At 33.8% G+C, this 16,358-nt stretch overlaps 1 protein-coding gene across 10 annotated transcripts in view; it reads right to left on the bottom strand.

Moving 5' to 3' along the window:
* The window catches only part of DCAF6 (DDB1 and CUL4 associated factor 6), a 162,891-nt gene that overhangs the window by 77,483 nt on the left and 69,050 nt on the right, over positions 1-16,358 (bottom strand). For all 10 annotated transcript variants that reach the window (XM_036852894.1, XM_036852880.1, XM_036852944.1 and 7 more), the window contains exons 6-10: positions 14,824-14,959; positions 12,180-12,394; positions 5,346-5,439; positions 3,769-3,888; positions 2,152-2,412 (exon numbers count right to left, since the gene is read on the bottom strand). In XM_036852894.1, coding sequence (XP_036708789.1) covers positions 2,152-2,412; positions 3,769-3,888; positions 5,346-5,439; positions 12,180-12,394; positions 14,824-14,959 — 826 coding nt within the window. The remainder of the gene's footprint in view (positions 1-2,151; positions 2,413-3,768; positions 3,889-5,345; positions 5,440-12,179; positions 12,395-14,823; positions 14,960-16,358) is intronic.

Here is a 16,358-nt window from a genome sequence, read left to right as displayed (position 1 = left end):
TTTTGCCAGGCAAGTCTTCACATTCCCACTGTCCCTCTCCCTCAATCCAGTAAAAGTGACAGAGGAAATGCAAGGGACCTGAATGAAAGATACAAACATTTACATAAAGAGGTATCCACAGCAAGGCAAGAAGCATACTTTTTGTTTTCTCTATCTCTATGCAAGGCAATAATAGAAATCATGGCTCTAGGATGATACTCCCACCTACATGGACAATTCCTACTATCCACAAACCCATCTGGACTTAGAAGTGAAAAAAAGATTGAGAAAAAAAAACAAAACATAAAGAGCATTAAGTTCTTATTGTTAAAATGCTAAACTCTGGGATTATGAAAGGCCTATTGTCAAAACAATCACAGACATAATCTTTAGATGTTACATCTAATATCAAATCATCTTCCTCAACAGCAATGCTGTCTTGGTAACATGGAAATATTCCTATTTTCCATAGTTTAGTCAGCCAAAATTCTTTCCATAACCTACCAGTTAAAAGTATTTCCTATGTTTCTTTGAAAAATATATAGACAAAAGTGCCAAGTAATGTTCAATGTTGCTTGATCATCACAAAAATGGTTTTTTCTATTTCAATGATTCAATGAAATAGAAATAGTATTCAAGTATTTAATACTTACATCAAATATTAAAAATGATTTAGTAATTTCAAATGTAGTATTAGAATGTGTTAAGTATCTATGACAAAAAGGAAAAATGAAATTCCATACTAAGTAGTTTACTCAGAAATGTATTTAAGAAACAATTGGAATCAGTTAAGATTCAGTGGAACGTGAACATGAGATAGGGAATCTTCTTGCTAAGTTCTGACCAAACTTATAATTGATCAGAATCTTTAAGACTATTCCCAAGCATGCTATCACTTTAAAAAGTCTTGTTTTTACCAATTTTACCTGTTTTGAAAAGCAAACTTTTAAATGATTCTGTCCAGGCTTCCCTAACCCTCCAAAGTATTTTATTTTCCCATAACTTGAAATGCTGTATCAATCAGAATGTGGAAAATCTAATTTTATAGCTCATCTTTAGGTTATTATTATAGGTAAATTGTACACAAGTGTTATTTAACAGCCACATAATTGAGTCTGGCTTCTATTCCCATAGAAACTGAAAATGAATTACCAAAAATGGGATATACTGATAAAAGAGTGCTTAATTTAAAACACCCCATATTTGGTGATCTGGCATCAGATTTCAGAGAAGCAAGAATAAAGTGACAGCTTGGCAGTTAAGCTGTTAGGAATTTTTTTTATAGGCTTTAGCTGAGGCATGCCAGATGTATCTTTAGTTGCTAATATTTTTGATTATATATTGAGGAATATACTTCCTTATAAAAACTCAAAGAAAAATATGAATGAACATCTTGTTGGTTATTATAATTACATGTATATATTTAAAATGTCAAGTAAACTACAGACATATCTGCTAAAGATTACTGATGTAAACACTAGCACATTCCATAGCTGGGGGTGGGGTGGGGTGTTTGAACATGAGGAGTTATAATATTGAGAGGAAAACACAATTTTAACAGAATTTAGGAGTTGATTTTTTTCACTAACATCAAATACCAAGAAGACAAGGATTTGTTAAAATAATTTTTTTCACGTAAATATAGGAGAAATAATTCTTTTGGTAAATTGTATACATTGTTGACAAGAGACCACATAAAATTCATCATAAAGAATGTATTAAAAGTATGTCATGATTTGAGGAAAAATAATTTAAAAAACATAAATACAATGGATCTAATAATAATCAGGGCTATATTTTCACTATCACTTTAACACAGACAACCAAAAAAGCTTAAGAAAGATATTTTGGTCTATAATGGTCTATAAAAGTAATTGTTAAGTCAAGTGCATTAAACTATGTCAAAACACTATCTGCTGGTACTTACATTTTTTAAAGAACTGTCTTGTGTAAACTGAAGATTCCTGCTATTTGTTAAAATTCATGCAAGTGAGGCATACTTGAATTTTGTTTTTAAGTTACACATTCACATATTACATGTCATTTTGATCATTTATTCCAGCAAGAATACATTGATGTGATTTAGTATCTTTCAAAATAGCCCAAAAAGAAGTTTTCATCATCAGAAATCATCAGATGAACCATAGCCTATTTAAAGAGTAACATCCTCACCAGACTGATGATGTGTATGGTGTCCAGATGCCTCAACAGACTGCCTTTGTTCACTGACTGGAGAAGACAGCAAAGAAGTAGAATGAGGGCTTTCTGTAGAAGATGATGCTGAATGAGCCTGAGCTGACATCATAGAGGATGTAGAAGGTTGAAGAAACTGTTCAGCTGGAGTGTCTACTTCCATAGCAGTTTCACCCACTTCCAAATCAGTACTTGATGGGACCGTAGGAAGAGTTGAAACATCTGACTGACTAGTTCCACCTTCAAAAAACACATCATAATACAAATTCAAATACTAAATGCTTTCCAAAACCAACTACTCTAGAGATACGTTCAAGAAATACATGTGCACGGACACACACACACACAGAGAAACAGATAATTTCAGGATATCAAAAGCACCCACCAGGCTAATTAATAGGGGTAAAAAATTTACCTATGGCACACTCTTGTTATAATAATCAACCTTTCAAGCAAAATGCTCAGTATGGTAGCTTGACTTACACAAAGCTAAGTAACAGCTTGAAAGATTCCTATAAATAATGTCTAGTTCCTTAAGTTTGAAGATGATAATTCTGATTTAATAGCTGGATAATAGGATATGGACTTATATTAATACATTTCTACTCTATAACATAATGTCCTTGGTAAAATATTTAATAAAAAAATTTTATTAACAAGAGTAAAGCTACAAATAGGTCATAACAGGATTAAGTTCCTGATTCCCATTTCATTAGCAGTAATGTTTTAACCACTAAAATAACATGATGCAGTCATGATTTTAAAAGGCTTGAATGTCTACTATGTGTTGTGCTAGGCCTTGTGCTATCTGCAAAGGAATAACTAAGAATACTCAATAAACATTAAAAATTTCCTTGATTTTGCTTCAAATCTGTATTATTAAAAGAAAGACAGAATGAGCTAATCAAGTTCATGTCTTGCAAGATCCAACTACTACAGAATATAAAAATTTTTCTTTTAATCATCTTGATTTAAATATTTCTTAGTTTAAATTTAAGCACAAATGTAATTAACTCTTAAGCAAATCCATAGTCTAAGAAATCTTTTTAAGTTTGTATGCAGAATTTAACAAGAACCATTTATGGATGAAATTCAACAGAATTTTTCATTTTGGGACTTAAAACATTTAGGAGTTAACTTTCATACTCCTGATTTTTGACAGAGATAAGTAACTTGCCAAAGACCACAAAGCTGGAAAGTAGTGAACCAAAATATGAAAACAGGTCGGCTAACACCAGAAACAGCAATTGACAGCCATTGTATATAAGTAACCAAAAGAAGAAACTATTTAATTATATAAAACTTATCTAAAGAGTTTTATCTATATCCCTTCTCAGAGCACATACAAAAGTACTTACAATAGGGGATATCAGAGTCTCTTACTTTTTTTGAGAAAAGCAAAAAATGAAGGCTAGGTCTAGAGGAGCAAATTATACCAAATACCCTTTGTTCTCTACTGCTCCACACAATACAATAAGAACCTTATGATTACTAAAGATATAAAACATGGTATACATTAGATGATATAAATAAAACTGACTTCAATAAATAGTTTTTGCAGGTTTTCTGGTAACTTTAATTAATAACAAAAATTACCTCTGGGTCGAGATCTTCCTCGTCCTCTATTGCTTTGTGCGACTTCGCTTGCTTCTTCAAACCACCTTGATAACATGTCAGACATTCTCTGCATCAATGACACATTGGGACTTTGCTCTCCTATGACAACACAGGTCTTATCAGTGAATTTAGGAATAGGTCAGGATCTTTCATTAATGCAAAAACCTTGATTTGAAGGCTTTAAAATGAAAGCAATTTTAAAAAATCAAATTGCCTAAATAAATTATATGAATGTATATATAAACCTATTAGGGCTATCTTCACATTTTATAGTAAATGTTTATATGAATGACTCTCCATCTCTTTTTTGAGTTCCTCAAGAACAGGACTTACATCTCCTACATGTTTGCCAATTCTTAGGTACTTCCACACTACCACCCCTACCTCAACCCACATCTTTAGTTCTAACAGTAGACAGCTAGGAAGGGCTCATGAATTCTCAGTTGAACAGATTGAAAGAAAAGTTTGACCTCTCACTTAAATTTCCTTAAACTGAAGGTTTGCCCTCTCACTTAAATTTCCCTAAACTTAATTTATTTTTATCATCATTTACTGCAAATTCCACATAATTGAAATTAACGGAAACCAGAAAATTTTTTATTTATCTCTTTCCTCCCCGCTTTTCTCCCCTCAAATATATGAGTATTTTCTTAAGGACATTTTCGAATTAAGTATCACATCAAATTGAAACTGTGACAATTCTATTTTACAATCATATAATTTAAAATGGAAATCATTTGTTTTTGAATTTTCTGTGAAAACAGAATTTATTTTATGCTTCATTACCTTTATATAATGTAGCTTCATATTTTAAAATATATTAAATAATACCAACAATAATATATTGGGAAATATGCTTTTGATCTTAAAAGATTTCAGAAATCATTGGAATAAGATTTTTGCTATAGATCCGTTTATTAAAATCACACACATTACTTCTATTTTAAATGTGCCATCGTAAGAGACTTCCCTGGTGGCACAGTGGATAAGACTCTGCACTCCCAATGTAGGGGGCCCGGGTTCAATCCCTGGTCAGGGAACTAGATCCCACACACATGCCACAATTAAGAGTTCACATTCCACAATTAAGAGTTTGCATGCCACAACTAAAGAGCCTGCCTGCTGCAACTAAGACCCAGGAAAAAACAGGAGGAAAAACAATTTTTTTATGTGCTCTTATAAAACTCTCAGATTGGAAACTGTGAGTTTTCATTGCTCTTTATATCAAATACAAAGGCAAAAATTACTATGTTTGATAATACCCAATGTTTTTTGTGGCAAAAGACATTCTTACACTTTCAGTGGGAATACAAAATAGTGCATACTTTTCAGAGGGTAATTTGATAACTATCAAAATTAAAATGTAATTATCCAGTGACCCACACATTGTACTTTTAGGAATTTATCCTAAGATACACTTACTTGCACAAGTATGGTAAGATATGTATGAAGAGGTCTGTTACAGCATCACTTATAATAGTGAAAAAAATGGAAACAAGTTAAAATATTAATTTTTAAATACCATATTTTTAAAAAGCTGACCAAAGTATAGTTACCATCTCTTTCTCGTTCACTCTCAGGCCTTGCTCGGGGTCCAGTATCTGACCAATCACCACGAAGTCTCAAACGCTTAACTGGAGGCTGCCGTAACTAAAAGATGAGGAGAAAACTCATTTGCTCAATTCTTAAAGCACACTGTAAGTCTAATAGATTCTTTCCATCTTCTTACTTTCTTTATTGAGATGCTAATCAAACTATGAAAGATAGCCATAAATATCCATTGATGTTGACAGCCTATACTTATTATCTTCATCCTAAAGTTTGAATGCAACTTTAAAATCATGTAAATGTGATATCTAATCCTACCTGTATCACTTTCCAACTGACAAGAGGAAAGTTACCTAACTACATTGAGCCTAAGTTTTCTATTATGATGATAAATATAGTCTAGGTAAAGTACCTAAATACCTAACTGGCAATAGAAGTAATCATTATTTTATTATTATTACTGACAATTTGCTCTCTGGTTCTCCCAAAGCACCTATTCCAACCCTGCATTACTCACCTCAGTGTCTCTACTCTACCTTGTTGCTCTCATTCTCAACTATTAACTTTTCCTCCTACTTCAGAGAAAATAAAGTCAGTTCTATAGAAATGACATCAATTTCCCCAGCTGCATTCTACAATTTACCTATATCTACTTCTTAATTCCTTCCAATCTTTCTCAGGAGATGGATCACTTGTTTTGTTTAAGCTTAATCTCTATCTGTGCTTTTTATTTCATTCCTTGAACAATTATTCTCTCTATACCTACATTCGTCTCTTCTCTCTTGGTTCTTCCTCACAATATGCTAAAGGTTCTTATCATTTTTAATAAACAAAACACTTCAATTTCATATTTCTATCCAGCTACACTCTTTTCTCATGCTTTCTGAAGCTTTACTGTCAAGCCTCTTTTAAAAAGTCTATATTCGGGGGGGTGGGATCACCTGGGAGACTGGGATTCACATATATACGCTAATACGTATAAAATAGATAACTAATGAGAACCTGCTCTATAGCACACGGAACTCTACCTCACTGTACAGTAGAAACTAACACAACATTGTAAAACAACTATACCCCAATTTTAAAAAATAAGTCTATATTCATTCTATTTTTATCTACCACTCCTCTCTCAATTCACTGAAGTCAATCTTACGTTCCCATTTTTCCACTGAATTCATCCTCACCAATATCACCAGTGAATGATCAACGACTAAGTTCACTGATCAATGATAAAATGATTAAAACTCAATTTGCAATTCAAATGGCACCTTTCAGAGATTATTTTATTTGATGTCTATGGCATCTGACACTCTTAATCACTCCCTTTAACAGTTACATTTTAACATCTTTTTATTGAGATATAATTCACATACCATAATATTTACCCTTTTAAAGTAGACAAATCAGTGGTGTATATTCACAAAGCTATGCAACTACTTGTATCACACTAATCCAGAACATTTTCATCACCTTAAAGAGAAACCCTATACCTATCAGCAATCATTTCCCACTTCTCCCTCTACTCACCTCGTGGCAACTACTAATCTACTTTCTGTCTCTATGGATATGCTTATTCTGGACACTTCATGTAAATGTAATAACATAATATGTGGCCTTTTGTGTATGACTTCTTTCACTTAGCATAATATTTTTCAAGGTTCATCCACGTTGCAGCATATACCAGTATTTCATTGCTTCTTATGGCTCAGTAATATTCCACTTTTTGAATATACCACATTTTGTATATTCATTCACCAGTTGATGAACATTGAGTTCTTTCCACTTTTTGGCTACTGTGACTAATGCTGCTATGAACATATGGGCAAGTTTTTACGGGGACATGTTTTCAATTTTCTTGGGTATATATCTAGGAGTGGAATTGCCGAATCATATGATAACTTCTATATTTAACTTTTGAGGAACTGACAAACTGTTTTCCAACGCACCTGCACCATTTTATACTCCTACCAGCAATGTATGAGGGCTCCAATTTCTCCACATTTTCATCAACAATTGTCATTGACTTTTTTATTTTAGCCAACCTAGTAAGTGTGAAGTGGTGCCTCACTGTGGTTTTGATTAGTGATGTTGAACATCTCTTTATGTGCTTAATGGTCATTTGTATACCTTCTTTGGAGAAATGTCTATTCAAATCCTTTACCAATTTTTTAATTAGGATACTTGTCTTTTTATTGTTGAGTACTAAGTGTTCTTTATATAACATATTCTGGATACTGGATTCTAAATCATAAACCAGATATATGATTTGCAAACATTTTCTCCCATCCTGTGGGTCACTCCCTTTTATTCTTTTCTAACATAACATTCACTGATTTTTCTTTTTTCTTTCACAATTAAGCAGGTTTTAATAGCAATCTGGTGACAGCTTAGCTGTAAATTTTCTATTTTCTCCTGGAAACCATACCAAGCAACAAGGAGAATGGGAAAAAAAAAAGTCTCCATCCTCAGCAAAGGAAACAGAAAAAAAAAAAAGACCCCACAAATTCCATGTTATGTGTAAGTATGGTTAAAAGCAACTGAGAATAACAAAATCTGCAGAGGAAGTCACAAGTGTGACAAAGAATAATCAGAAGATTAGAGGATGCCTAGTGTGGTAGTTGTCTAACATCTCAGACAAATAATCATTTCCAGAAAGAGAGAGCCTCACCCTGTATATATAAATTGTACTTAGAATTAAGAGCTCTGTTCCATGGTTACGAGAGAGAAATTTTTATATTATGCAGGCAAAGAACTGATGTTATAACCTCAGCAACTATTTCTGGAACAAGATCTTCAAGTTAAAAACAGTCCTAAGTTTGATTTTTTGAGATATGCAAAATAACCTACTCAAGAATCCTGAAAATGATACAGCATTCATTCAATCAGTCATTTAATAAAAATTTTTTTAGCACCTTTCATGTGTCAGGTACTACTCTAGGTATTGGGGAAAGATCAATGTACAAAACATACAAAAATTCCCAATGTCACAGAGTTTATAGAATACATGAAATTAAGAAGTAAAATATACAGAGAAAGTGGTAAGTGTTACAGAAAAAAATAAAGTATCAATAGAAAAGGGTGATAGGTAGTACCAGATAATTAAGGGTTACAATTTTAAATAACGTGGTAAGGTAGGATCTAACGGAGAAGGGAACATAGGAAAAGCCCTATAAGAAGTAAAGGAAGAAGAAATCCAGCTATCTAGAGGAGATCATTTCAGGCAAAATAAATGCAAAAGCCATAAGGTAGCTTAGCCTGTCTGAGTAAACAAGTAAGCAGATGTAGCTAGAGCAGAGTGAACAAAGGAGAGAGCAGTAGAAGTAACAAGAACCAGATGATATAAGATCTTGAAGCCACTGTAAGGACCTCAGTTTTGTTCTGAATGAGGTGGGGAGCCATTTGGAGTGTGGATCAGAACAGTGGCATGATTTGACTTATGTTTTAAAGGATTACTTTGACTACCTTGTAGCTAACTGAAAGATTGGAGGGGGTGGGTATGAAAGCAGAGACCTGGTAAGAAAGCTACCATAATAATCTAGGAGGAGAGATGCTGATAACTTGGAACAGAGTATTAATAGTAGAGTGGGAAGCAGTATTACAGATTTTGGATACAGGTTTCCCCTACTATCCGAAAGCAGAATGTTCCTATGAAAACTTTCATAAGTCGAAATGGAGTAAAATGAAGAAGCAATTACCTTAGGACACATCTTGCTAATGGATGCACAAAATAAACTGAGATAAAGCACAGATGCTCACAGACACAATTCAATGCTAAGACAGCTTGATGCTGAGATAAGACACAATTCAATGCTGTGGCAGTTTGATGCTGAGACGCCGAGTATAGTTCACTGGGAAGGAGCTTGGTGGTGCCACTTGCTGCTCAGGGTGCACACTGCAAACAAACGCCAAATGCCATTTTCGCTTTTCACCTTTTTTTTGTAAAAGCGAAAATCCTCTTTGGATTTTTTAGTTAGTGAAAGCAGGTACTAAGCAGGTCTTTAGTAAAAGCAAAGTGATATAGAAGCAAACATTCAAAAAGCAGGGGATACATGCAATACTTTTAGGGATAAATTATGGGGAGCAGGAGAAAATGAGAGATTGGATTCAACAAAGCAGTCCAATAATGTGCTAGGTAGGTGGGGAAAATGTCAAAAAGATATGAGAGAAAAACGAAAAGAAAGAAAAGACAATAAAAAGGAAAAAGGAATACCAAAATAAAGGAAAATGAGAAGTGGAAAAAATTTGAATAAGACAAAAGAATATGCTAAATAAAGACGGGGAACAGAAATTCCCTGGCAGTCCAGTGGTTAGAACTCTGAGCTTTCACTGCCAGGGGCCTGGGTTCAATCCCTGGTCGGAGAACTAAGAGCCAGCAAGCCGAGAGGCGTGGACAAAACAAAAAGGGGCGGGGGGGTGAAGGACAAATTATTAGAGGACAAAGGAAATAATATAGGAAATAAAAAGAGACTCCTACAAGTTAAGAAAATATAAAAATATGAAAACATAAGAAAAAAATCATTTATTAAACTTTTATTCATACTTTAAAACCCTGCTCAAGTGTTTCTTATGTTCCCAAGCAAAAACAATTATTCCTTCTTTTGGTCTACTTATATAGAACATAATTCTTACATACAATTCTATTATTTTAAGTTTCACACATTTATTTATAAACTTTATTCCTTTATAAATTTATTTATTTGTAATCTCCTGAATGAGAGATCATGTCTTTGTTACAGTCATCCTTGATTTTCTAAAGTTTAGTACAGTATGTAGTATAGTAGCCACCCAGTAAATACTTGGTGAGCTGAAATGAGTTTGAACATGACTGTCAAGGATTTAGCATAAAACACTGAAAGAAAAGATGGCAAGATTAAGAGGAGGACAGGTTATTAATTTCTTTTTCTATACAGACCTGTGAATTATTTCATTTATTACAATAAGCATAATTTATTTTTTTAATTTTAATTCATTTTCAGAATTATTTTTCTTAATTTAGTTAATTCAACAAAGAACACTGAGAAAAACATGTTCAAAAAAACCAACTGTTCATAATTAAGCCTCTTTCACTCTGATTATATAAATATCTTTAGGCTAAGTATTCTATGGGATAAAAGCTAGTTGGCTCACTTAAAATGTTTCTGCATTTCCAACTCTTTCGTTCTGTAACAGTCACAAAGTATGACTGTAACTTTACTGAAGCGCATTATCTCAAGAGGAAATTACATAGCAACACAAAATGACACAGCAGATTTCACATTTTCAATCAGACCAATAAACTCAAAAATTGTTTCATTAGCTATCATACCCTCTTCTTCACCAATTTCCTAATTCACTTAAACACAGTGACAAATTTAAAATCCCAAAAACACATTTATAAAGTAATCTTGATTCTTTTCTAATTTTATAGCCCTCTCAACCGGCAACTATAAGAACTGGATTTAGTTTTGCATCTCATAAGAATTACAAAATTGTTATTGTTCTTTAGTGTCTTTAAAATGTATTCATTAAGAAGAGTTGGACCAATTCCTAAAAGTCACTGATAATTAATAAAAAGCAATGGTTAATTTCAAAAGACATTTATAATCCAAAGAATAGAGTGATTAAACACAGGACACTGTAGGGACCCCTCCCTGGTGGCACAGTGGATAAGACTGCACTCCCAATGCAGGGGGCCTGGGTTTGATCCCTGGTCAACTAGATCCCACATGCATGCTGCAACTAAGAGTTCGCATGCCACAACTAAGGAGCCTGTCTGCCTCAACTAAGGAGCCCGTGAGCCACAACTACGGAGCCCATGTGCCGCAATTAAGGAGCCCTGGAGGCGCAACTAAGACCCGGTGCGACCAAATTAAAAAAAAAACAAAAAAAAAACCCATAGGACATTGTAAAATAAAAAAGCCAAAGTGAAAAACGTGGTGAAAGAAGCTTAACAAGGTTAAAGCAAACATTTTTCTACTGCTGTGTACTGTCAAGGATATATTATTTCTGGTTTTTGTTTTTCATAAATAAGAAAAATGATTTAGTATTTTAGAGTCATTTTAGGAAAAGTAGTTCTTTCACCTAGTTTCCAATACATAATATATATTTACATCTAGAAATTGATAAAGAAGAGGGTATCTACAGATATAGATATATAGAGAGATATATAATGTAATGTATAAACTTCTAAAAGACTAAATGTTTATATTCATGAACCAATAGGAGTTTCACCTATTACCATTCACTATTTATATGAGGACAGCAATCCCCTCCTCTCCCGATTCTGTGTATGTGTTGTGTTTTGTGTGTATGTACAGACACTTTAACTTACCTTTTTCTCACTCATTCATATGGGTCAGTGTTTTACAAAATGTACCTAGAGATAATATTACATGTCACTAATTCATAACTGTGAAAGAGGCAGAATCAGGAGAAGACAGGAAGGACTGCTATCAACATATGAATAGTAAACATTGTTGCATGAATATAAACACTTAGTCTCATGGAAGTTTATACATCACATGTATTTATTATTTTAATTGCCTCTTCTGCAACTGTCAGAACTGTTCATCTTTCTTGCATGCTTCTGTGCATCCATAAACTTGGAAAAACATTTTGCTATTAAATATTTTCTCTTTAAAAATACTTTACAATACTTTCGCCTAGGGCCTTATCCTTATTTATTACTCCCATTCTTTCATGCATGTTTTCATGTCTTTGCTCCTTAGACTGTAAATGCTGTGAAAATTAACTCTATTTTTTGAAGCCCTTCAGGCCCTAGGAGTTACTGAATTAATGCTCCAGGAGTTAGTGAATTAATGTTTTCTGAAGTCAACAAAGAACATGGTTTTGAGTAAACTTACCTCTTCTCTTCTCTCTTCTGCAGAAGGAGTTTTAAGTTCTCGTGCTGTATCATCTTTTGGGTCAAAAAGATATATGTAATCTGAAGAGTAACTAACAAGAATCTCTTGACCATCTTCACTGTAACACAGAGATGTCACCCTGCAGGACTTGTTATTAAGATGGGAAGGGATAAAACGGGCAACCATTCCAGTAGTTCCTCGACCTGCATAATTCCCTAAATAAGAAAAAAGGAATTGTTTAAAATTCAGAATATTTTTCAAGAAAAACACCTGAAAAACTCTTAATCTGAATTATGAGATATGTGATTTAACGTAGCAATATAAATCCAAGCTGTCTGTCATATTCTATTTCTAGAAAAGACTCTTTAATCAACAGTCAAATTTTGTAACAAAATAAAAATGAATATAGTATAAAGGTTACATATCTTCCAAAAAGAATTCATGATTTTTCTAGAATTCCAGATTACATCAATGTTTTATTGGAATATGAGTTATTTAATCAATTTTATATTGTGATTACAGTCACACTAAAACATCTCTTAAAAATTCCCCAAATTAAGATAATATAATTTTTATAATATAAATCAGAAAGCTGATATTTACTAGCATACTAGATAAAACAGTACAGTATCTTTTTAATACGATTTACGTTTTACTTTATGTCATTAAAAGATTTTTGATTGCCATGAAATTCTCCTCTTATAAGATAACAGAGTGGGAATACCACTCTAATTCTAATTAAATTTGGTGGTCATCAACATAATGCAATACGATAGGGAGAGGTACAACTGGCACTTTGTGCTCTGCAGGCCCAGGAATGCTAAATTCTAAGAATCCCACAAAGCTGTATTATCCTGCCCTGCCCAAAATTTCAATCATGTCCCATCTGTTGAGAAATGATAACTGAGCCTACAGTTCCATATATTACTACTGTTCCCCCTGAACATGCATGTCCAAATAGACAAGACTCCTCAATCACAGTTCAAGAAAAGAAAGAAGATCCCATCTGGTTTTCCCATTTCAGTAATCTATGTCCATTTTCACTGGACATAAACTGACATTGAGATCAACATTGTTAATTTCTGGCCCAAGTCAATGTTTATTTTTAATGCCATAAAATATGTGAATATATATATAAATGTGTACATATGTATGTATATTTGGGGGGTGTGTGTGTGTGAGAGAGAGAGAGATAGAGAGAAAGAGTGTGCAATCTTGACCTTCCTTGACAGAAAATGCTAATGGAAGTTAGCTTTGAGGTGAATATTTCAGAAGTGGTTTGATCCCAAAGCAGATGAGGAACAAATAGGAGTTTAAGGCAAATTCAAATTCAGTACTGCAGCATCATTTACAGTACTTTAGCTAGGCTACTAAGTAGGCATAAATATGTTATACATTAATACACACCCAAGTCACTCTTCTTTGCTAACTTTTCTCTCCACCACGCTTACTATTATCCCCTTGATTGAAAAGATAGCAAAGAGAAATTAGGAAAGCCAAGTGTTGTGAGCTGAAGAGTGTCCCCTAAAAATTCATGTCCACCAAGAAACACAGAACGTGACCTCATTTAGAAATAGTGTCTTTGTAGATGTAATTATCAAGATGAGGTCATACTGGATTACGGTGGCCCTTAAATACAATGTAACTAGTGTCCTTATAAGAAGAGGGAAACGTAGGCACAGATACACACGAGAGAACAGCATGTAAATACGGAAGCAGAGACTGGACTGATACATTTAAAAGCCAAGGGATGCTAAGGATTGTCAGCAACCTCCAGAATCTAGGAGAGAAGCAGGCAATAGATTCTCCCTGGGAGCCTCCAGCAGAAAACCACCCTGCAACATCTTGATTTTAGACATTTAGCCTCCAGAAATGGGAGAAAATAAATTTCTGTTATTTTAAGCCACCCAGTTTATAGTAATTTGTTATGACAGACCCAGGAAATTAATACATCAAGTGTTACAACTTTTTAAAGTGATAAACTGCAAAAGTATCACACTGATGGGTCATAAAAACTTGGTGAAATGCTATTTTTTATAATAACCCATAGTATTTAAATACATTCTATTTACTAAATTTTATGTCAAACTAATGAAATTTTAAAATTGCAATACATCATAAAGATTTATCCTTTGGGTGATTCAGGAAGATTTACTCTGAGGAAGAAGAACCAAGTTGATTGTCTTATATGTCACATTCCTTTTATACCAACACAGGTTTCATCCCTTAAAAAAAAAAAAAAAAAAGATTTATCCTTTGGGGACTTCCCTGGTGGTGCAGTGGTTAGGAATCCACCTGGCAATGCAGGGGACATGGGTTCGAGTCCTAGTCTAGTAAGATCCCACGTGCGGCGGAGCAACTAAGTCTGTGTGCCACAACTACTGAGCCTGCGCTCTAGAGCCCACAAGCCCCAACGACTGAAGCCCGCACACCTAGAGCCCGTGCTCCGCAACAAGAGGAGCCACCGCAATGAGAAGCCCAGGCACCACAATGAAGAGTAGCCCCCGCTCACCACAACTAGAGAAAGCCTGCACGCAGCAATGAAGACCCAATGCAGCCAAAAATAAATAAATTTATATAAAAAAAAAGATTTATCCTTTGAACTGATAGGATCTTATATTTTCTCTAACATATGTCTTTTTACCTGTAGCTCTTGTACCCAGCATTCGCCGATCATATATTCGTACTGAGCTATCAGAACAACCAACAGCAAGATAATATGGTATTGGTGGACAAATAGCTACAGATGTGGCAGCACGTCGGCAGTTAATTAAAATATCCTACAAAAGATAAAAAAATACCAGTTACATAAGCTTTACAACAGATAATAGTCTATTTAAAACATTTTCCCTTCAATTAGAACAAGAAAATCTTTTTCAGAAATCCTAATTCAGTCAGTATGACAATGAGGGGGGAAAAAAAACAACAACATGCCTCCTAAATATTCTCATACTCAGGAATATAATGATCATCTTTAGAAATATTAAAAAACTCATACACTACCTATGTAATATGTCATTAAGTCATTAATGTCATTAGAAATGCCTGCTATCATTGGTCCACTGGACAGTAAAGATGGAGGTATAATCAACCTTTGTCTATCATAAGTATAATCATTATTTTATACGGTACTCATGATATTTTAATTTTAATTATTGCTATTAAAATGTAACAAAAATATCATAACCTGATATTAAAATTTTATATTTTTGTTAACTTATAAAATCTTCCTCCTCACCAGTTCAAAAACAAAGTACATACATACATATATACAAATCATGTCAAAGACAGGCTTCACTATAATGTCACTACTTATCTCTATACAAGCATTAGAAAATATAAGAGCTATCACCCCAAAGATACAGCTTTAAGGTATTCTGTTAATTCTATACTATTTTGTCTACAACTCTAACTCCTCACTCTTCTCAGAATAGCTAAGTTTTTAAGTTACATTTATGCTAAGTTTTATGTATTTAATTATGGGCCTCAGAACATTATTCCTATTACATAGAATTTATTCACCAAATACTGTTCATAATTCTAAATTTTTAGGATTTAAGAATTACCCTAGTTGCCAATTTTTCTTTATACTCTCTCTATTCCTTTTTACATATAAAGAAATCAAAAGTTTTATTGAGAAACAATTTAACAATATTTCACTTATTAGCTTTGCTTTATTCTTTGGTTTTACAGAGTTTTTGATTATAAAAGCAAAATTAAATCCAACTACATTGTATACGAAAATACTGCTTAAAAGATTTTGACATAACAAATTTTAGGACCTATTATTTACTAAGAAACAGGTAAACCAAATGCCCCTAATAAACAACCTGCTATTTTAAACTTATTTCTGCCTTCAGTTCAACTTCCTAATTCTGTATGTGTATACATGTATACAATATAAAAACTGACAAAATTTTTTTATTTCTATTTTTTTTCTTCTCTGTTTCAATGTATAAAATAATCTTTTCGGGCTTCCCTGGTGGTGCAGTGGTTGAGAGTCTGCCTGCCGATGCAGGGGACACGGGTTCGAGCCCTGGTCTGGGAGGATCCCACGTGCCGCGGAGCAACTGGGCCCGTGAGCCACAATTACTGAGCCTGCGCGTCTGGAGCCTGTGCTCCGCAACAAGAGAGGCCGCGATGGTGAGAGGCCCGCGCACCGCGATGAAGAGTGGTCCC

The sequence above is a fragment of the Balaenoptera musculus genome, chromosome 1, assembly GCF_009873245.2.
Source record: "Balaenoptera musculus isolate JJ_BM4_2016_0621 chromosome 1, mBalMus1.pri.v3, whole genome shotgun sequence".
Classification (NCBI taxonomy): Eukaryota; Metazoa; Chordata; class Mammalia; order Artiodactyla; family Balaenopteridae; genus Balaenoptera; species Balaenoptera musculus.
This window is presented reverse-complemented; position numbering and strand designations above follow the sequence as displayed.